Genomic DNA, 17,971 nt, shown 5'->3' on the forward strand with positions numbered 1-17,971 from the left:
AAAACGCTGTTAACGTTAGCTAGGTAAGCTAACTGGTTTTTAATAAAAATACACGTTGTTCTAGCTAATGTCATTATCTGAGTACCGGGTTTCTGCCTAAATGTGTTGAAATTAACCACTATAGTGCATTTTATATCTAGGATATTTTGAAAGCCTAAATATCACAAAGCTGTAATCAGGTTTTTATTTTAAATTCTCCCAGTCCACCTTAAAAATTGCAGCAGTTGCTGGTGCCTACTGAGGCACTTAACATAGTTAATTCAAGAGCCTCATGTACCATTTAAGGTGGTATTGTACATTTTACATAGTTTGGTAATAATTAAAACTATGAAGCATTAGTTGGCTTCTAATTCATTACCTTCTTGTACGAATTCTCCATTTCACCTTAAATTCATTAGATTCGTGCTTAACAGAGAATGTCAGCAGCAACAAACTGTCTATTACTGTACATTTTAAACTCTTATACTGTTGTGTTAAAAAGAAACAAAGAATAAGCAGGTTTTCTGGTAACTTGCTTTTTTCATATTGGGTAAGCTGGTTTGACAAATCATGTTAAATAAAGTGTTCTGGTGAACTTTGTTCTTAAAACTAGCTTAACATACAAGTTCCTATGGATGATTTTTACAAGCCAAAAACATTGATTGGATCATTGTTAAAATTTATTAGAATCTTTATTAAATGTGATAAATGTGGAAATAAAAGAACAGCAACAAGAAGAATACGTGATTTGCAAAAAAAAAAAAAAATCAAACATACAATAAAAATGCTGCTCTAGTTCTGTACATGGCTTTTTTTAATTGTATTTGTCACATTATTAGCTAACTCTTACCTTATTCCCATTTGTACTTCACATGCTCACTTGTCCGGTAGTCAATATGGATCCTGAAAGTTCTTAGAAGAGAATAGGTTTAGCAGTCTGTAAGCTAACGTTATTGGCCTGTGCTGTGCTGTTAGTTGTTAGTTTGTTAGCTAACTATAACCTCTGTGTTGTGCTATTAGCGTTTATCCTGTTACCTAACGTTATTGGTCTGTGCTGTGATATTTGCAGTTAGCCTATTGGCTAGCTAACGTTATCTGTCCGTTCTGTTGGCGGTTAGTCTGTTAGCTAATGTCATTGGTCTGTGCTGTGCTGTTAGCATTTATCCTGTTTGCTAACATAATTTGTCTGTGCTGTGCTCTGTTTTTTTCTACTAGAGGCTAGCTTAGCATGTGAGCCTTAGATCCCAATACCACAATGGATAAAATTCTAGTTCCTATATTATCTGCCCAGTCACTCTATCATTCTCACCTAAAGGTTTAACTGAAGGGGAGGTTCAGTCAGACATGTTGAAGTTCTGTGTGTGTATAGAATGTTTGCAGTCATGCTAGCAAAGCGAATTGTTCTAAATAGTTAGGTAAACATTTTAGTCTAGATGGAAACAGGGGTCCAGGAACATATAGTGGATTTTTTCCCCCACCTGTTTTTTCTTAACTTTTCAAGTGTCTATTTAAGAAACTTTGACTGGTAAATGGATGAAAGGATGAAAAAGGATGTCCCTTTTTTATTTTTTTAACTACTACATCTATCCCAAATCCGAAATGATGAAAAAATGAAGATGAAAATGGCATAGCTTCTTTAGTAAAAAACCTATAAAGACAAATGAGCACAATTTTGCATACGATTCTGGGCCAAAGAATTCAACAGAAGGGTTATTTGTAAGTTTTTGACACATTTTGACTCAATTCTGGGACCAAAAGGTCAAAAATTAACAGAAATGTTAAGATTGTCTGTATGTTTTCACATTATACATTATATTCACCTTATGAAAAAAGTCTACTTTTAGATCCTGACAGGTACCAAAAAGTTTTTTTTGGGGATAGGTGTAGTAAAGGGTTAAAAATAAAGGTCATGGGACATTATTTCATCCTGTTACCTGTCAGAATCTTAAAATAGACACTTCAAAGATTAAGAAAACAGGTGGGGAAAAAAATCACTATGTGCTTATAGACCTGTTTCCATCTAGACTATTTGGTCAGACATTTTAATAGTCAGACTGATGGTTTACATTTACTGTATGTGTTCTTAGATAGTCTGTAAACAAACTGTACTTTGTTTTTGATTATTTTTATCAATTTAAAAATAACCTGAAATTGGATGGATTTGTAGCCACATAAACACAGGACTTTATACACAGTTTATGTAAATCCTTGCCACTAGTATCATCGTTTACTGCGGTCATTTTTTGACACGGTATAAAAAAGTAGATATCGCACAACTAGCTGCTTAATTAATTTATGTATTAATTTTGTATCTGTATTTAAAACTGAGTCTTGTCCTTATGGGTTACAGTTTCTCAGTTGCATTACTCACACCACAATAGAATAGAAACACCATTTGCTTAACTTGAACATCATGTAGTCATGTGTGCACATCACAAGCCTGTCCGTTCATTTTATACAAAAAAAGAAAATGATTTGGAAAGCTATTGCAAATAATACTATAATTGCCTGCTGTTTCCCAAATTTTCAGTTGCTTCGGTCCTGTAAAGTATGCCCCAATACGGAGTGCTGGGCAAAAAGCACAAAAGCAGAAAGTGTACCTGCTCTAAACCAATGCACAAATCGGAATTTAGACAAATCGGAATTTAGACAAGAAACAAGGTGTACAACCTTTTTTATTGAATAAAAACACACACAAAGTTATCTTGTAAGTGAGATTGGACACTGGCCATCATGGTCATGGCAAGGTAACGTAAATTTTAAATGAGGCTCACCAAAGATGTTAGTTAGTGTCATCAGGCTGTGTCAGACAGCATTAGCAGTTAGTCTTTTAGCTAACGTTATCGGCCTGTATTGGTGTTAGCAGTTAGCCTTTTAGCTAATGTTGTCTGTCTGTTAGCTAACATTATCGGGCTGTGCTGTTAGCGGTTAGTCTGTTAGCTAGCGTCATCAGGCTGTGTTAAACATTAAGTGTTTAACTGTAAGTGGAGGTTCAGTGAGACAGATTGAAGTGTGTGTATAGAATGTTATCAATCATGCTGGTCCTCTGAGTAGCTGTGGTAAACTTTTTTTTTTATGGTCAGACTGATAGCTACTGTATGTGTTTACTTAGCTAGTCAGTTTAAAAACAGCCACATAAAAACAAGATTTGCATTGTTTATGCAAATCCCTGCCACTGTAATGTTTTGTCACATATGAAAAAGTGCGTACTGCCAAACCCAAGCTGCTGAATTATCTAACTGATTCAGTTTTTATTTTGTATCAGTATTCAGTCTGGATAATGGCTCTTATGGGTTAATATATGTTTGTCAACATCAGAAATGTTTCTTTTGTCCTACTAATTAGTCAAAAGAAAGAAGACACAGTTTTCATTGACAGACTTTAATGTCTGAAAACAGCTACAGTCAGAGGTAATCAAGTGGAATGAATAAAACATGGTAGTCCACAGTTTCCAATACAGGGGCAGTCTTACAGCCTAGGTATGACCACCAAAATTCATCATATTTGTGTCTGCATTCCAAAATGGCAAAGTTAAATGTGCATACTGAATGTACTTCATTACTTTAAGGCATGTACTGAGCACAGGCACTAGTTATTACACAGTGCACCTCAAAACTGCACTGTATATTACCACTGGATAAAAGAAGTGACTCAGCAGATGAATAGAAATGTCCACAGGCATGTGTTCAAACCAGGCCTCGTCACACAATAGAAAATGTTATCTTCTTGAAGAAGAGAGCTCAGGGGGTGATGAACATGGTTGTAATGGATATCTGGAGAGATGCTGTGATAGTTGCTGAGCACTTCTTGCAGTTAAATAACTTTAGTATTTTGTGGTATACCGTTCAGTCCTAGGCATCCATGTAGATCCTCAGGCACGAGTGAAATATTAATGTAAAACAGTTAAATTTGCTCAATACCAGGATATATTGTTAATTGTCTAGAAAACAGTTGGCTCGTGTTTGGTTTAGACCAAAATCCAATGAATGTTTAGCTGACAAGAATTGTATATTGTAACAAAAAAACCCTTACCAAGGAATTGTAGGGATTGAATCAAATGGGTATGTGTATCCGGGGAAAACAATGCAAATGAAGGAGGCTCTAGTACCCTGTTGGGCTGCCCCAAGCCTGGGAACAAAATGATATATGGTTCAACATGGAGCCATAGAGATTCCGTATGGCATCCTGCAGCATATTTGCAAACAGATGTTGCAACTGGGCCTGTAGATCCTCCACACTCAAGTTGCAAGTTTTGCAATCTAGCGTAGTCCACAGTAGAACAGGTATCTTGTTCATGACCCCATTTAAACAAACCCAGCTAAAATGTTGGTAGGTACAACATTTTCAGAATGTTACAGCTAACCAACGCTCAATCTGTCAATTTTTTTTTTTATGTTTGTAGAACATTTTTATTTATGTTTTGTGTTCTAGTAACATCACTGCAGCGTCACTTGGGTTTTAATCTTTAGTTTGAGAACAGTATTTATAACAATTCCATAAATGTTATTATTTGTCTAGCTGGGAACGTTGTGAGAAACTGTATAATATTGGTGTGATTTAAGAACGCTCCTAGAACATTATTTCTGTAACATTACAAGCTTACCTTCCAGGAAAGTTTTCAAAACATTGCTAAACTTTCTTATAAATGTTCTTTGTCAGTTGGAAAGATGCCTGTGGATGTCCAATGGACGATCAAGATGGCAGGCGATTTCTTCCAGTCTAATGATGCAAAAGTCTAAAAACTGGGCAAAATGTCTCTGAATTTGTTGTAGAGGCAGTCAATGATCTCTCAAGTACCAAGAGGTACATGACCCAAAAGTAGCCTCAGAGTCTTTTTGTAGGGGAATAGGGGGGAGGATCTTTATGTGCTTATGTTTTGTGGCAAGACCCAGTGTCTAATTAGACCACACCTGTCACTATGGCATTTTAGCATCAATTTGGGGTGCATTATTTATTGAGATTTCTTTATGTCAGTTTGAACCATAAACATTATCTGATGAACATCAGTGAACTATATGATTGCTGGACTGAAGGCACCATGTAACATTTGTTAGAAAGTGCAGTCATTCCATAAAATTACATTTCATTGTCTGCTCCACAGGGCAGGATACATACACTTTTTCTGATACAGTGTAAACCACTTTTTTGTCATACATAGATAGTGTTACAAAACATTTTGTACAGAAATCTATAACTCTACAAGGTTAACCTTTTTTTGTAACTTTTGCATGTTTTCGTCAAACAAAATATGGAGTGTGCTGAATGTATTATTAGAATATGTAACAAACCAATTTAATACATAATACAAAATCTGTACAGAAAAGTCCAAACCCCTCAGTGAAGCCTTGACTCACATTACTAAGCTCTAATGACCTCCAGAAATAAATGACCATAGATGTATTAGCTGTGAATTGAACTAATTATGTAGTAATGCTACAGATGCTATGGAATTGCTTTTTCCTTGTGTTGGAAGTCCTTCAAAAAATGTCATTTCACAGGTTATCTTACCACATACATGGACACATATTTGAAAATTATTACACTGTATATGTACAAGTCTGAATGAATGCTGGACTGTTGGTGGAGTTATTTGTGTGCTGTTCAGAGCTCAGTTGGCTTGGCTTCAGTGATGAAAGTTTAGTGTCAGTCCGCTGGAGTGATAGTGGTGGGTAGTGCTGTCACTTCCCCTCTGCGTGGGGGGCTGGCGGTTGGACCTCTGGGATACACTCGTGGGGCTTGGAGGAGGCCACGAATCCTGGCAGGCAGGTGCACTTGTATGATCCCTCTGTGTTGGAACATATGCCATTCTTGCACAGCTCCACGCTGTCACTGATGTCCTTACATTCATTTATATCTAAAAACACAGAACAAAGATAGATTGAGATGGATACATAGGTAGAAAAATGTTGAAATGTTGAACTTGTTTGGTGTTTTCTTTATTAAAAATAATACATTTTACCTATATTATAAATTGGACAGTAATTTGTGTCACACTAGGAATAAGTTACAGTGATTAGTGCAATGGGTTGTAATGATCAAAACTGGCATCTGGCTGGAATTGTCCCATGACATTTAACACTGACTTTTGTCAGTGTATCTTGGCAGTTGTTTCACATGTACCATTACATACTGCTGTACTTGAAACAAAGATGCACACACTCTTAAGTAAACTTTTTAAAGATGATTCCTGTAAATGGTGCAACTATCGCAATGGAAAAATCTGTGCATCTTATCTTGTCTTTGACTTATTTTGTGCAACATTTTTTCTGTTGAACTGAGGAAGCACTGTTTTCTAAATTCAGTTACATAATTGTTCACATGCTGCTCAGTGAGTCAGTGGGCATGTTGTATTGCTTTCAAAAGTAAGCAATCATACTGGGGAAAAAAAAGTAAAAAATGTATGATGACTCAGAAGTTGTGTGCCTCCTTTGGAGAATCTGTACTGCTTGTTTGTTTTTTGCCATGCAACATATAAATTGTGTACTTATTCTGCATTTTTGAGATTTGTTGGAAGGTCTCAGTGTCTCACCGCAAAGTCTATTTACCAAAATGAAAACTGTAGTGAATTTTCAGTATGTAATCAGATTCCTGGACAATGCTGTAACAGTAATCAAGTCAACCAAACATAGAGGATAGAGAAAGCTCTATTGTGTAATTCATATGCAGCATGATGTGTCTGTGATTGAGGGATTCTGGCTTGTTAGCACTGTCTCTGGGCTGGGATTTAATGTTACAGTGCAGAAGTTGCTTTGATCATTTGTGTCCCGCTGTGATTTACAGGGACTAACGTAAGACCATTACTGTCAGCACCTCTGATTGTCTGAATCCAGCAGTTGTCTATTTAAGGGACAATGTCTGGGAAAGATTTTGATTGAGTGCGAGTGCATTGAAACACATCCAAACCTCACCTCACTCACATCATCTTAGAACAGTGTGGAATTTGGAAATCACTGATGTACCATACAGAAGACATTCAAGTCTGAACCTATAGCCTTATTTGGTCATTGTAAAGGATGCAGAAGAGTCCAGATTATTAAATCTAGAAATCTGATACATATCTTTATGATACATGCTCATAGTATAAACAATTAGGCATATGTGTATACACACACTATTTGAACAAAAGTATTAGATGAAGCACTTTCATCCAGAATACAGTTTTACTGCTCCCCAACCCCTTTGGTCCACGTATAGCATCTTTAAGGGTATTTAAATACACACATTATAAATATAAGTAGATATAAATTATATACAGTATAACTTATAACAGCTTGGTTTATTTAACATTTATAAAATCTTTGTTTATTTAAATATCCATAGTCCATAGTATGGATTTAGTTTGTTTAAGTTTGGTTTGCACAGAAAGTACTAACCAAACCATCTTTTGTTTTAATGTAATCATCCTGCTTTTAATTCCATTAGCATGGTATTGGGCCCAACACCAGTATTGATATTCATGTATCTTTAGTGTACACGTGTACATTTTAGATAGTGATAGTGTGGCTATTTTAAGTGTTTAAGGTGTTAATATGGAAATTGGGACGCTTCATTGGAGTTAAATGTGTTACTATTTTATATTTTGTTTTATTAACAATTTGCTCAGAATTTCTCAGACAAATTAGAAATATAATAAAATACAATAAACATACACTTAATAAACTTTTGAATATAGTTAAATATGAAATACGAAATAGGTCTTTTGTGTGGTTAGTTTATTTAGGTTAAATTTATAAAAAAATAAGATATGAATGTTTGGTCATATTGCACAGCCCTAGGATTCATGTCACCACACAGTCTCTTATCTTCTTCATATATTAACTTTCATATGCCAGACTGATCAGTGGCATTATTGTAGAGCAGTGCTGAATGCTGTTACATTCCGAACTAACAGCAGCTTTAAAATAGAGAGATCAGAGTCTTACCAATGCATGCCATCTTGCTTAGGTCAAGTTCATAGCCATCAAAGCAGTCGCAGGTGTAGCCCTCTCTCACGCGAACACAGCGGCCATTTTCACACCCGTTTAAGATGCCGCACTCTTCTGCCCGTAAACCCTCAAAGCCTTCATTACGACCTACGAAAGAGCATTCAGCATAAAGACAGGATTTTTTGCTCTTCTATTATTCATATTTCCATACAAAGTGTATTTAAGGTTTATTTTATACCACTGATTTAATGCAAATAATAAAGCAATTACTTTCTTTTGAATATTTTTTTAAATAAGTTTTTTTGATAAACAGAAAAACTGTAAGACTACTGTGCATAATAACTACAATTAATTTAGTATACTAATTCAATTAGCTGTAAATGTACACGTGTCTGTATGGCAGAAAAAAAGTACCTCTGTACGGATCCACTCTGCGAGGCGGCTGGTTCACTCTGGGTCTGTGTAATGGCACTCGTACCATCTCTCTAGAGCTATAATCAATTGCTGAATCAGGGGGGACATTTGCAGGACCTTCAGGGCTATAGTAGGGGTCACCTTCCAAAGGGCCGTAGTTATCCCAGTAAGGTGGTTCATAGGGTCCATACTCAAAGCTTGGTCTTTCCCGCAGACTGTCTGTGCCTCTGTGAGGCAGGTTACACAGCACTGCAAAGTGCTCTATGTGGAGACAGAGGCCAAAACTGTTAGTTGCGCATAATATCACAGCCAACTAGTACACACTTTAGTTATCTGACATTTTAAGTCAGCAAGACCATTAGCAGACTGTCAGTCCATAGCATTTGGTGAGAAGTGCTGGATGAAAGCCTGGATGGTAGTCTGGATGATGGACTTTTAATCAGGCAAGATGAATTTCAGTGAATCAGTGGAAATCTAGCACCAGTTTGTTGTACCCTTATGTGATGTTTCATCAGTCACAAGTCATACTTACCAGATGTTTTCTTGGGGCAAAAGGCACATTGTGAACCCCAGGCAACACCATACAGACAGCAGCACTCCGTGTAGGTGGTCGGAAAGCCCACCATGGGGTCAGAACATATTTCCTGTTTCACCTGCTGCCAGCAGATATCTGTGTGAACATCTTCATCTAGACCTTCATGAACACCTTCATTAGAAACAGAGATAGTAAACTATTAATATATAAAATATAGAGGAATATGTCAGATTACAGTAAATTAAATGCATTGTTTCTGAGAATACTGTAAGGTGGGGTCTGTTTATGCCTCACCGTCTGTGTTGTTGATGGAGATGCAGTTTCGCTGTGTGCCATCCAGCACCAGTGGAGGACTACAGAAGCAGTTGAAGGAGCCGTCTGTGTTTACACATTTTCCATGCTCACACAGGTTCTCCTCCTTACATTCATCATGATCTGAGACACATTCAGAGAAAGCATGCTCCAAACATTGTACACAGTATATAAAGCATAGTGTATATTAAAAATAATAGAATTTTTTTTTTTTTTTTTTGACATTTATTTTAACTTTCTGGGCTTGATGAACACAGACATGTCATGTGTTATCCAATGTGTATTATTTTTTACTGATAGTACAGCAATAGAGAAACTCGTCTTCTGCCTCTTATGTCTCTTATGTGTCTTATGTCTAACCTAATTTGCCTATTGTCTGCCTATTAATAGAAACATCAAATTTAATGTGCCATCATGTTTGTTAACACGAGGGTTATAGTCAGAAAATAAATATGAATGTTTCTCTACAATGTGGAGAATGTGTTTTATGTTGGTCCCCCCAAGAACTTTATTTTTATTGAGAAAATCAACAATATGCAGCATTTGACTGGGGCGCCCTAATGATGGGATTAGATTGTACATTGTTTGTCACAGATCTTTACATGCACCTTTGTAAATAAATACAAATATTTTTCCATCTTCTGTGACAATTAGGCATTTTTGGAACCCTGCAAAGTAATGCCTTCTTTGTGCATGTGCAAATGGTAATCAAACAAAGATTGTATTACTTACCAACACAAGCCATGCGGATGTTATCGTAGTAATAGCCATTGCGACAGAAGCAGGAAAATGTTGAGTAGTAGTTTGAGCAAATACCATTTTTACAAATTTCTGGGCCAAACATCTCGCACTCATCTACATCTGTGAATATAAACAGAACATTCTGCTTACAAACCGACAAACAATGGAAAACTTATGTTTTGAAATTCAACAGAAAATCAAACTGACAAAAACAAATATAGAAACATACTTTTTCCAGTAAAAATTTAATATGACTTGTTTATCTTCTCAAACTATAGAGGATCATGTCCTTGGCAGATATCAAAGCTGTGTTGGCTTGTGCCAGAGATAACCTTGTATTTGTTTATAATGATTAATTATTAAAATATTACACCCACCTAAGGACCACAAAGAGAGCTTTCAGTAAATTAGATAGATAGATATAGATAGATACTTTATTGATCCCCGAGGGGAAATTCTAGACATCCAGCAGCAGACACAAAGTTACAAATTGAATACACAAAGTTACAAAATAAAATATATAAAGATAAAGATATATATATAAATACAATAAAAAAAAAATAGAATGTACAATGTAAAATGTAAAAATACAGTCTTTACTTAAAAAGCTTTAGCTGTAGAAATACCTGTGACCTGGAGATGACTATACCCTTGCACTGAGGAGACAACTGAGAGAAGACCGGAACCACGTGGACAGAGCCAGTCATACTCCGCTGAGGACAGAGTAACACAGATGAACAGGATATTACATTCAACCTGAAGACTGGACATATTTATGAGATGGTTAAAACAGAATACTTTATGGTGCATGATAAACACATGATTCCCATTCATTATGCGTTTCATTGTTATTAAAATTTATGAATATTTTAAAATATGTTTATTGTTTATCACACATTTTGGACTTTCTGGGATCAAGTTGAGTGTGAACTGAATGCAGCCCGTAGCCTTCTACCATTATGTTTCTGTCCCTAGAATTTTGTTTAGTGCAATTTAGTTACAAATTAACAATGAATTGACAATTATGTTAATATCTGATGTAGTTAATAAGCTCTACCTCAATAAGATTTTATACGTTAAAATTTTAAGTTATCGGGGGGGGGGAAAACAAAAAACACCCAAACAAAAATTAAAACACAGATTCATCCATATTTAGCTGTACCTTGTCCTTTGACTGGGCAGGGATGGATCTCACAGTTGTCCCCCCAGCCTGCCCCCACAGTACAGCAGCACTCCTGCTTCGTTGCGTTATGGGAGAGCACGTTCTCACACAGGTTCGCGTCATTCAGGTTGTAGTAGCACTCCTTCCTCTGTCCCTCATCAGAAGCAGCTGGGGGAGGAGCTGGGCGCTCAGGTTCTCGTACAACTGATCCAATTTTCACATGTAAAACATTAAATACAGTAAGAACAACACACACACAGGTGTTTAAACACAATTCAGACAGTTTAAGTTATACTGTTCATGTTTTCCTTAAATGAGCAACAGTGCAGGCTAAAAAAAGTAAGAGAACCTCTGTCTTAATGATATTATTTTACTGTTGAGAAGGGATTAGAAGTAAACATTTCTGAAGACCTTTTAAAGACCTGTTTTCTGAGAGCTGTCTTCTTTTAAAATTATTCTAAAAACTCAACATAATCATTAATTAGTTAAGAAAGTACTCAAAGGTAACAGGAAATACCAACAGAGGACTAAACAAATTGCAAAAGCATTTAGGGTTTATGGGAGGATACTGTCGTGAAAGCCAGTGCTGCTGTTCGCATTTGTTTCAGTGTTACCCTTTTGTAGAAATCTTGAAAATTAAGGGAATTCCAAAGGGTTCACTCACTCTCCTTTCAATTTAAAACATTATGTAGTGATTTCCCCGACAGGGGTTAAGTCTAGTTGAAAACAATATTTACTTTCAGTTAAATTTTCCATTCAAACTGCAGTGTGTGTTTTTAAGACAGCAACAAGGCTTGCCATCTAATAATTCAATTTCTCCATTTCCTAATTAAAATGTGATTTAATAAGGCCTTTAATAGACTGAGCCATCACTAATCCATGTCTCAGACTAAAATCTCCATCTAAAATCTAAACCTGAAGCTTACTTGTAGGCATCAGAAGACCAGTTTAATCACAGAAAAATGGAATCATTGATCTCACAGTGTCGTAATGTTTATCATAGATTTATAACAACAGGCCAACTTCATATCTTAAGGGTAAGGTTACTCTAATTCTTCCAAATCTCAGTGCATGCCAGTGGTCCGTTTTTTGTTCAAGGTTGCCATGTTTGTCTTGAAACAGAATTAACCTGACTGAAACTTGGCTTTAGCAGGCTGATTGTCGGTTATGCTTATAAGACGGAAAATTTAAGTCAGTGTAAACAATAGTCTGGATGCCTTTTTTTGCACAATTATAGTTACAAAAACATAGAGATTTTATTCATTACAAGTTGTATCGTTTCACCAAACAGAGCCTTTTAAGCAATTTACATTATGGCTGCATGATATCAGCATGTCTGACGAAAACTCACACTGCAATAATTTGTAATAGTGGATATTGAAAAATACCTAATTTTAAGTTTAAGTTTTAATCAGATTTTACCAGATGTCAATGATGTCACAATTATTATAATGCACCTAATATATCCAATGATTAAGTAAAGAAAAATTATGATACTGCATAAATGTAATCTGTCTCTGGTAAGTGTCATGTAAAGCAAATTCTCATGACACAGCACATACTGGAATGTCCAAACTGTAATCACCAGTAATGTAAAACATAGGACACCCTGTTAAAAAACTGATGGATCATTGGTCAGAAAATATTTAAGCTCCTTGCAGGACAACCTTCTTTCTAAAGGTCTCAAAGAGCTCTTTGGATCTGGTCATGTTGATCCACTTAACTTCAACAATCCTCAACCAAAGCCTGAGGTTAAAAAAAAGACAATCCTCCCATATCCTCTTTAACCATGGTTTATTCATTTGCATATGCTATGCCGCACTTGATGTTAGACACTTAAAGTAGTGTTGATGTCCATTTTCTTTTCTTTAAATAATCTTAAAAAGACACTTATTTTTTTATTTAGTTATATTAGCTGTTCAATTGTATAAATATGTTAAATACAACAATTTTCATTGAATGTGTTCATTTTTGTACATGAATATGTCTCTGTGTTTTTGTGTTGTCTCACCTGGTATCTCAACATGGCGGAGGCTGCACTGGCTAGCAACAGGGTCGAATTCCTCATTCTCATTGGGGCAGATGCACAGGAAGCTTCCCTCTGCATTCTCACACAGTGCCTCTCCACACAGGTCACTACTCGTCTCACACTCATTTACATCTGTACACACATACACACAAAGACAACTTATTTCTTTTGAAACATCTTTGGATGGTTAGTCATAACACTCACTAACCATCTACTGTATTAGAAACATCTGCCCTTTACTTACCAGTCAATTTATGTGCTCCATCTATCTTATAGATATACTTTTGAGATGTGTAGTTGCAAGTTAGACTGCAGTCTAGCTACAAAGTCTTGCTGGCCTCTATCTCATTTATTATATTTTAGTTTCTGACTATAGGAACACCGTTTACCAAAACAAACAATTTCATTCTTAATTCTTGCCATTTGGACTGGAAGCCAGTCCCAATAGATTAAAATAATAAACGGCTACATAAGAAGCCAACTTTCGTTTAGAATGGTTAAGGTTGAAAAAGATGACAAGAATACACTACTAGATCATACTCAGAGTCAAGTTGAAAAAAAAAACAAAAAAACATCTTTGGTCTGAACCGCCCCACACACTATTCTTTTCTCTCTGTCCAACTCCGACTGACAGAAAATTTGATGAATAGATTAACTAGCACAGACTCACCTAGACTGAAAATCTGGGAACAAAGTGGCATGAGTTAAAAGCTGTTTTACAGTCATAAGATGACTATTCATGAAGGGCAAACTACTAATAAATTAGTTTGTACATTTAAATAAGCAGTACACTACTCTTCTCCATACCAATGCAGCCTTGGCCTTCAGGAGGGTTGGTGTATCCTCGGTCACACTGACAGCGGTAAGACCCGTCCGTGTTCTCACAGTAGCCATTCTTGCCGCAGATATTCTCGTCTTCACACTCATCAATATCTGTAAAGAAAGAAATTGATGAAGCAGACTTAAGCAAAGTTTCATACAGCCATTGCACATTTGGGTGGATAAAGTGAAGACTTAAATCAAGCAAATCTAATTTTTTGGGGCTTAAATTTGGACACAGGAATAAAAATAACTTGACCAGTAATTGAGTAAAATTACTTAAAATATGCTGAAAATTATGAATAAGACTGATTAAGATATTCATAAAATAAGCAAAATACGATTATTTAAAAAAATAAATTATTTCACTTGCTAAGATTTCGTTTTTTGCATTGTAAACCATGAAACTCAAACAAAAAGATAAGCTAAGCTGGTCAACCAGTTTGGGGTTGCCTGAGCTGCTGTTAGCAGTGTGAATGAGTGCTGTCCCAAAGCAACATCAGTTACCCTTTTAACACCCCAACCCTTGTGAATATAAAATACCAACTTTGTTGTTTCAGTTTCCAGTATAGCTAAACCAAAATATTGCTGTCATTCACTTTTCATCATATTGCACCATTATTTTCTTTCAAATGAGGTTTGGGACTGAACAAACCAAGACCTGTGACCCGTAAACTGGATGAAAGTGATTCTCTGATTCATGTAGAGCGTGTACACCAGCGTACTTGCATCTCGAAAGCTTCAGGCTGGAACGTGGGTGCTGAGGAGTGACTTGCTGCTCACTTAACAGACCTGGGAGGTCAGATTATGTAACTGCTTGAGGCCTTCGGCTTTCTTTAGGCCGCTTAACCAACACTTTCTAAGGAGAAAAATGAGTTGAATGTCCCACGTCTGGCAAAGAAAAAAAGGTCTTTGAGAAATGCTCGAATCCCAAGCTGATCTCCATATCCATCACCACAGGCCTGTTCTTTCTGGAACAATACAAGGCGTCGGTTCATTTTTCATTAGTACCGGATGGACGCTATCTCAAAATCCAGAGGCAGTGATTAATCAAACCTAGATTATTCCTGTCATGTCATCTATATCATAACTCTTTGACCAGGGTTAGGGTAAGACTTAATATTAAGAATCTTTTTTAACCCTTTAATGTTCTGCTCAGCTGTTTGGGAGAGCACATTTTGAGTCACTATATCTTAGAAAAAGGTGCTGAACTAAACCCAAGCTGACTATGCCATCTCTACAAATCTGAAGATGTTAAACCAAACATAATCCACTAAAGTTCACTGTCTTTTTTTAAAAGTACATCTTTACAATTGTCAAAAACTAAAGACAAATTAACTGAAAGATGTTACATAACAGGAAAACAAGATAATGCAGTAATTCGCTGCAGTTAAAAAGTGAAGTCTGATCCATTTCACTCATGCCTTAGTGACTGAGGGATTGAGTCATGATTTCCAGTGCGATAATGCAACCTGATGCACTAAACAATAAATCATAACAATAAATCAGATCATGCTGCATAGATACGGAGGGAATAGCCCATTCTCTGTGTTTATAGTCCACACGAATACTCTGCAATACTGGCACTAAACCTCAGCCACTCTCTGTAACACTGCAGACATTTGTTAGCAATTTTCATCTTGAATACATAATTTGGATTATGCCTTGGCAAATTTTGATACAAGCCCAGGACACAAGACAGAAGGACAAGAAAGCCTGATTATAATTGGCTGAAAAAATAAACATACTGAGTACTTTTTACACCTCAGTCACCAACAATTGCTCTGTGGTATTTAACAGGAGTCACTGGTCAATGTTAACCTTACAACTGAGAAAACCCATCCAAGACCAATGGCCCAATTCACTACACGTCAAAACGTTATAGATTAAATCATCTGAATTGATGAATTGGCAAATGTGTGACATGAGGCCATAATATGAGACAGAAAGTCAAGAGATATTGATTATAATTGGTTAAAAAAAAGCTAACTCAAGAGAGCCTTGGTCACATTGGCTGCTCTTTGTATAGAAGATAAACCGCTGGTTAATGTAATCTTAAAACTGATTAGAAAAGCCAGTGGCTTGAATTGCAAAACCTAAAAACTAATGGCTGGACTCAACAAGGACTCAACTTAACTCACTGCCAATAAAAGGCTTAATTAGCAGGACTGCAAAAATATGGCTCTATTAGCAACATCATAAACTCAGAGTCAAATCCTTTTTGCAACAATGCAAAATATGTAGCATTTCAAAGACAAGCTAAATTAGTGTCACTGCAACACTTGTGGCTAGATATGAGACATCTCAAAATCAAGGGCTTAATTAACAGCACTGCACATATATGGCTCTATTTGCAACATCTCAACCAAGTGTTTGATTTTCAACACCCTAAATCCAGTGGTTTGATTAGTGATTCCAGAAAACCAAAGGCTGGATTAACAGCGCCTCAAAAACAAGGGCTTAAGTAACAGCACTGCTAAATTAATGGCTTAATTAGCAACACTCCAAAACCAATGATTTGATTAACAACACAGCAAACCAGATAACAACATCCCAAACCAATGACTCAAATAGAATCACTCCAAAACACAGTGGTTGAGTAAGCAACAACAGATAAACAGTTAAACTGGTTGACCCTACACAGCAAACTCTTGACCAGCATAGGGTAAGTTTTTGTTTGATGGTTTGCAAGCATGATCAACCTGACCCACCCTAGACAACCAGTATGACCAAACATAATCATGCTGATCAACCAACATGACCAACAAGACCACATTGGTTGAACAGCATGACCAGCAAGACCGAGAGGGTCATGACCATCATGACTAGCAAGAAGATAGGCCTGCACTAAGCTTGTTGACCAGGTTGACTAGCATGACCAACCTCAATTGCAACACACACTGGTCAAAGGCTGGTTAAGAGTAGGTTTTTTTTTCCCCACTTGTTGACCATCAGAGACTGGGCCTTAGCTGGATTTTCCAGTAGAATAATCATGTTAATCATGATAAAGATGTTGGTGCTTATAATGTGTTATTAGATTTAACCCCTTAGTAACTTTCATAACTACATTACATTCACAATTAACAGCAATTTCACAGGCCCTCACATAGAACCCAGAGGGACTCCTTAAGATATGGTTAGACAAACTGTTTCGAAAAAATAGCGCACAATATTTTTTTGCATATAGATTAAGGGCTGATAGTTAGACCGGTATTATCAGGTAAAAGCACAAATTGATTGAAAAATCCTTATGCATGTCCAAAAAGTACATTTCACTAACAGAAAGCAGGACGCTACTGCTGTTTAACATGCTGTACTAAATTGCAATATGAGAATATGAGCCTAATGTCTGGATCATCTGGATCACCCCATGTGTAATGTTTTTGAGAATTGTCATTAAACTCCAGCTGAAAAAAAGCAGTTTAGGTAAAAGTACTGGAGTGAACGCTTCCTGAAAAGCTGGGGCAGTCAGTCAGAGCAGACTCCCACCGAGCAGCTCCAGCCTGGGGGTAAACGGACGGGAGAGGAGCCAAACGGCTGGAAAGCAATCAGACAGTGAGTGGTCAGGGAATACTACATCAGCGCCAGAGCTACTCCAGCCTTAATAAGCTTGCAATGGAGTGTGAACATGATATGGCAGTGTCTTTATAATTCTGCTGAAACACACACACACGTGTGCAGATATGCTGTCCAAACGAGTAGATACTCTCTCTTAGTGTAACACACATGTACACCCACTTTAGTGCTGTAATGAACCCTCAGTCTAGTCGCTGAACCCTCTGGGTGGCTTGAGGGGAAATTTTAGCTTATAACTTAAAGAGGGCTTTTAATATATTTCTGTAAAATATTTCCTCTGATGTCAGAAGCTTAAGCGGGCTTTTGAACAACGCTGCGAGTGGTCAGGCCAGCTGTGAAACCCCAGGAGAAGGTAACAGGAAAGTTCAGCTGCTACATCAAATAATCAGAGAATAACAGTTTTGCCTTTTCTTTTTTCAGAAAGATGAAAAAGGCAGGACTTCCCCTCCTGTACACTACATGATAGCAGGGGCCTATCA

At 36.7% G+C, this 17,971-nt stretch overlaps 1 protein-coding gene across 2 annotated transcripts in view; it reads right to left on the minus strand.

Moving 5' to 3' along the window:
- Positions 1-3,344: 3,344 nt before the first annotated feature.
- Positions 3,345-17,971, minus strand: part of LOC103024277 (latent-transforming growth factor beta-binding protein 2) — a 164,604-nt gene continuing 149,977 nt past the window's right edge. For both annotated transcript variants that reach the window (XM_049463974.1, XM_049463973.1), the window contains exons 29-38: positions 13,905-14,030; positions 13,080-13,229; positions 11,069-11,272; positions 10,533-10,619; positions 9,898-10,026; positions 9,148-9,288; positions 8,851-9,024; positions 8,319-8,579; positions 7,902-8,051; positions 3,345-5,833 (exon numbers count right to left, since the gene is read on the minus strand). In XM_049463974.1, coding sequence (XP_049319931.1) covers positions 5,658-5,833; positions 7,902-8,051; positions 8,319-8,579; positions 8,851-9,024; positions 9,148-9,288; positions 9,898-10,026; positions 10,533-10,619; positions 11,069-11,272; positions 13,080-13,229; positions 13,905-14,030 — 1,598 coding nt within the window. In that variant the 3' untranslated portion in view covers positions 3,345-5,657. The remainder of the gene's footprint in view (positions 5,834-7,901; positions 8,052-8,318; positions 8,580-8,850; positions 9,025-9,147; positions 9,289-9,897; positions 10,027-10,532; positions 10,620-11,068; positions 11,273-13,079; positions 13,230-13,904; positions 14,031-17,971) is intronic.

This window comes from Astyanax mexicanus, chromosome 14, assembly GCF_023375975.1.
Source record: "Astyanax mexicanus isolate ESR-SI-001 chromosome 14, AstMex3_surface, whole genome shotgun sequence".
Classification (NCBI taxonomy): domain Eukaryota; kingdom Metazoa; phylum Chordata; class Actinopteri; order Characiformes; family Acestrorhamphidae; genus Astyanax; species Astyanax mexicanus.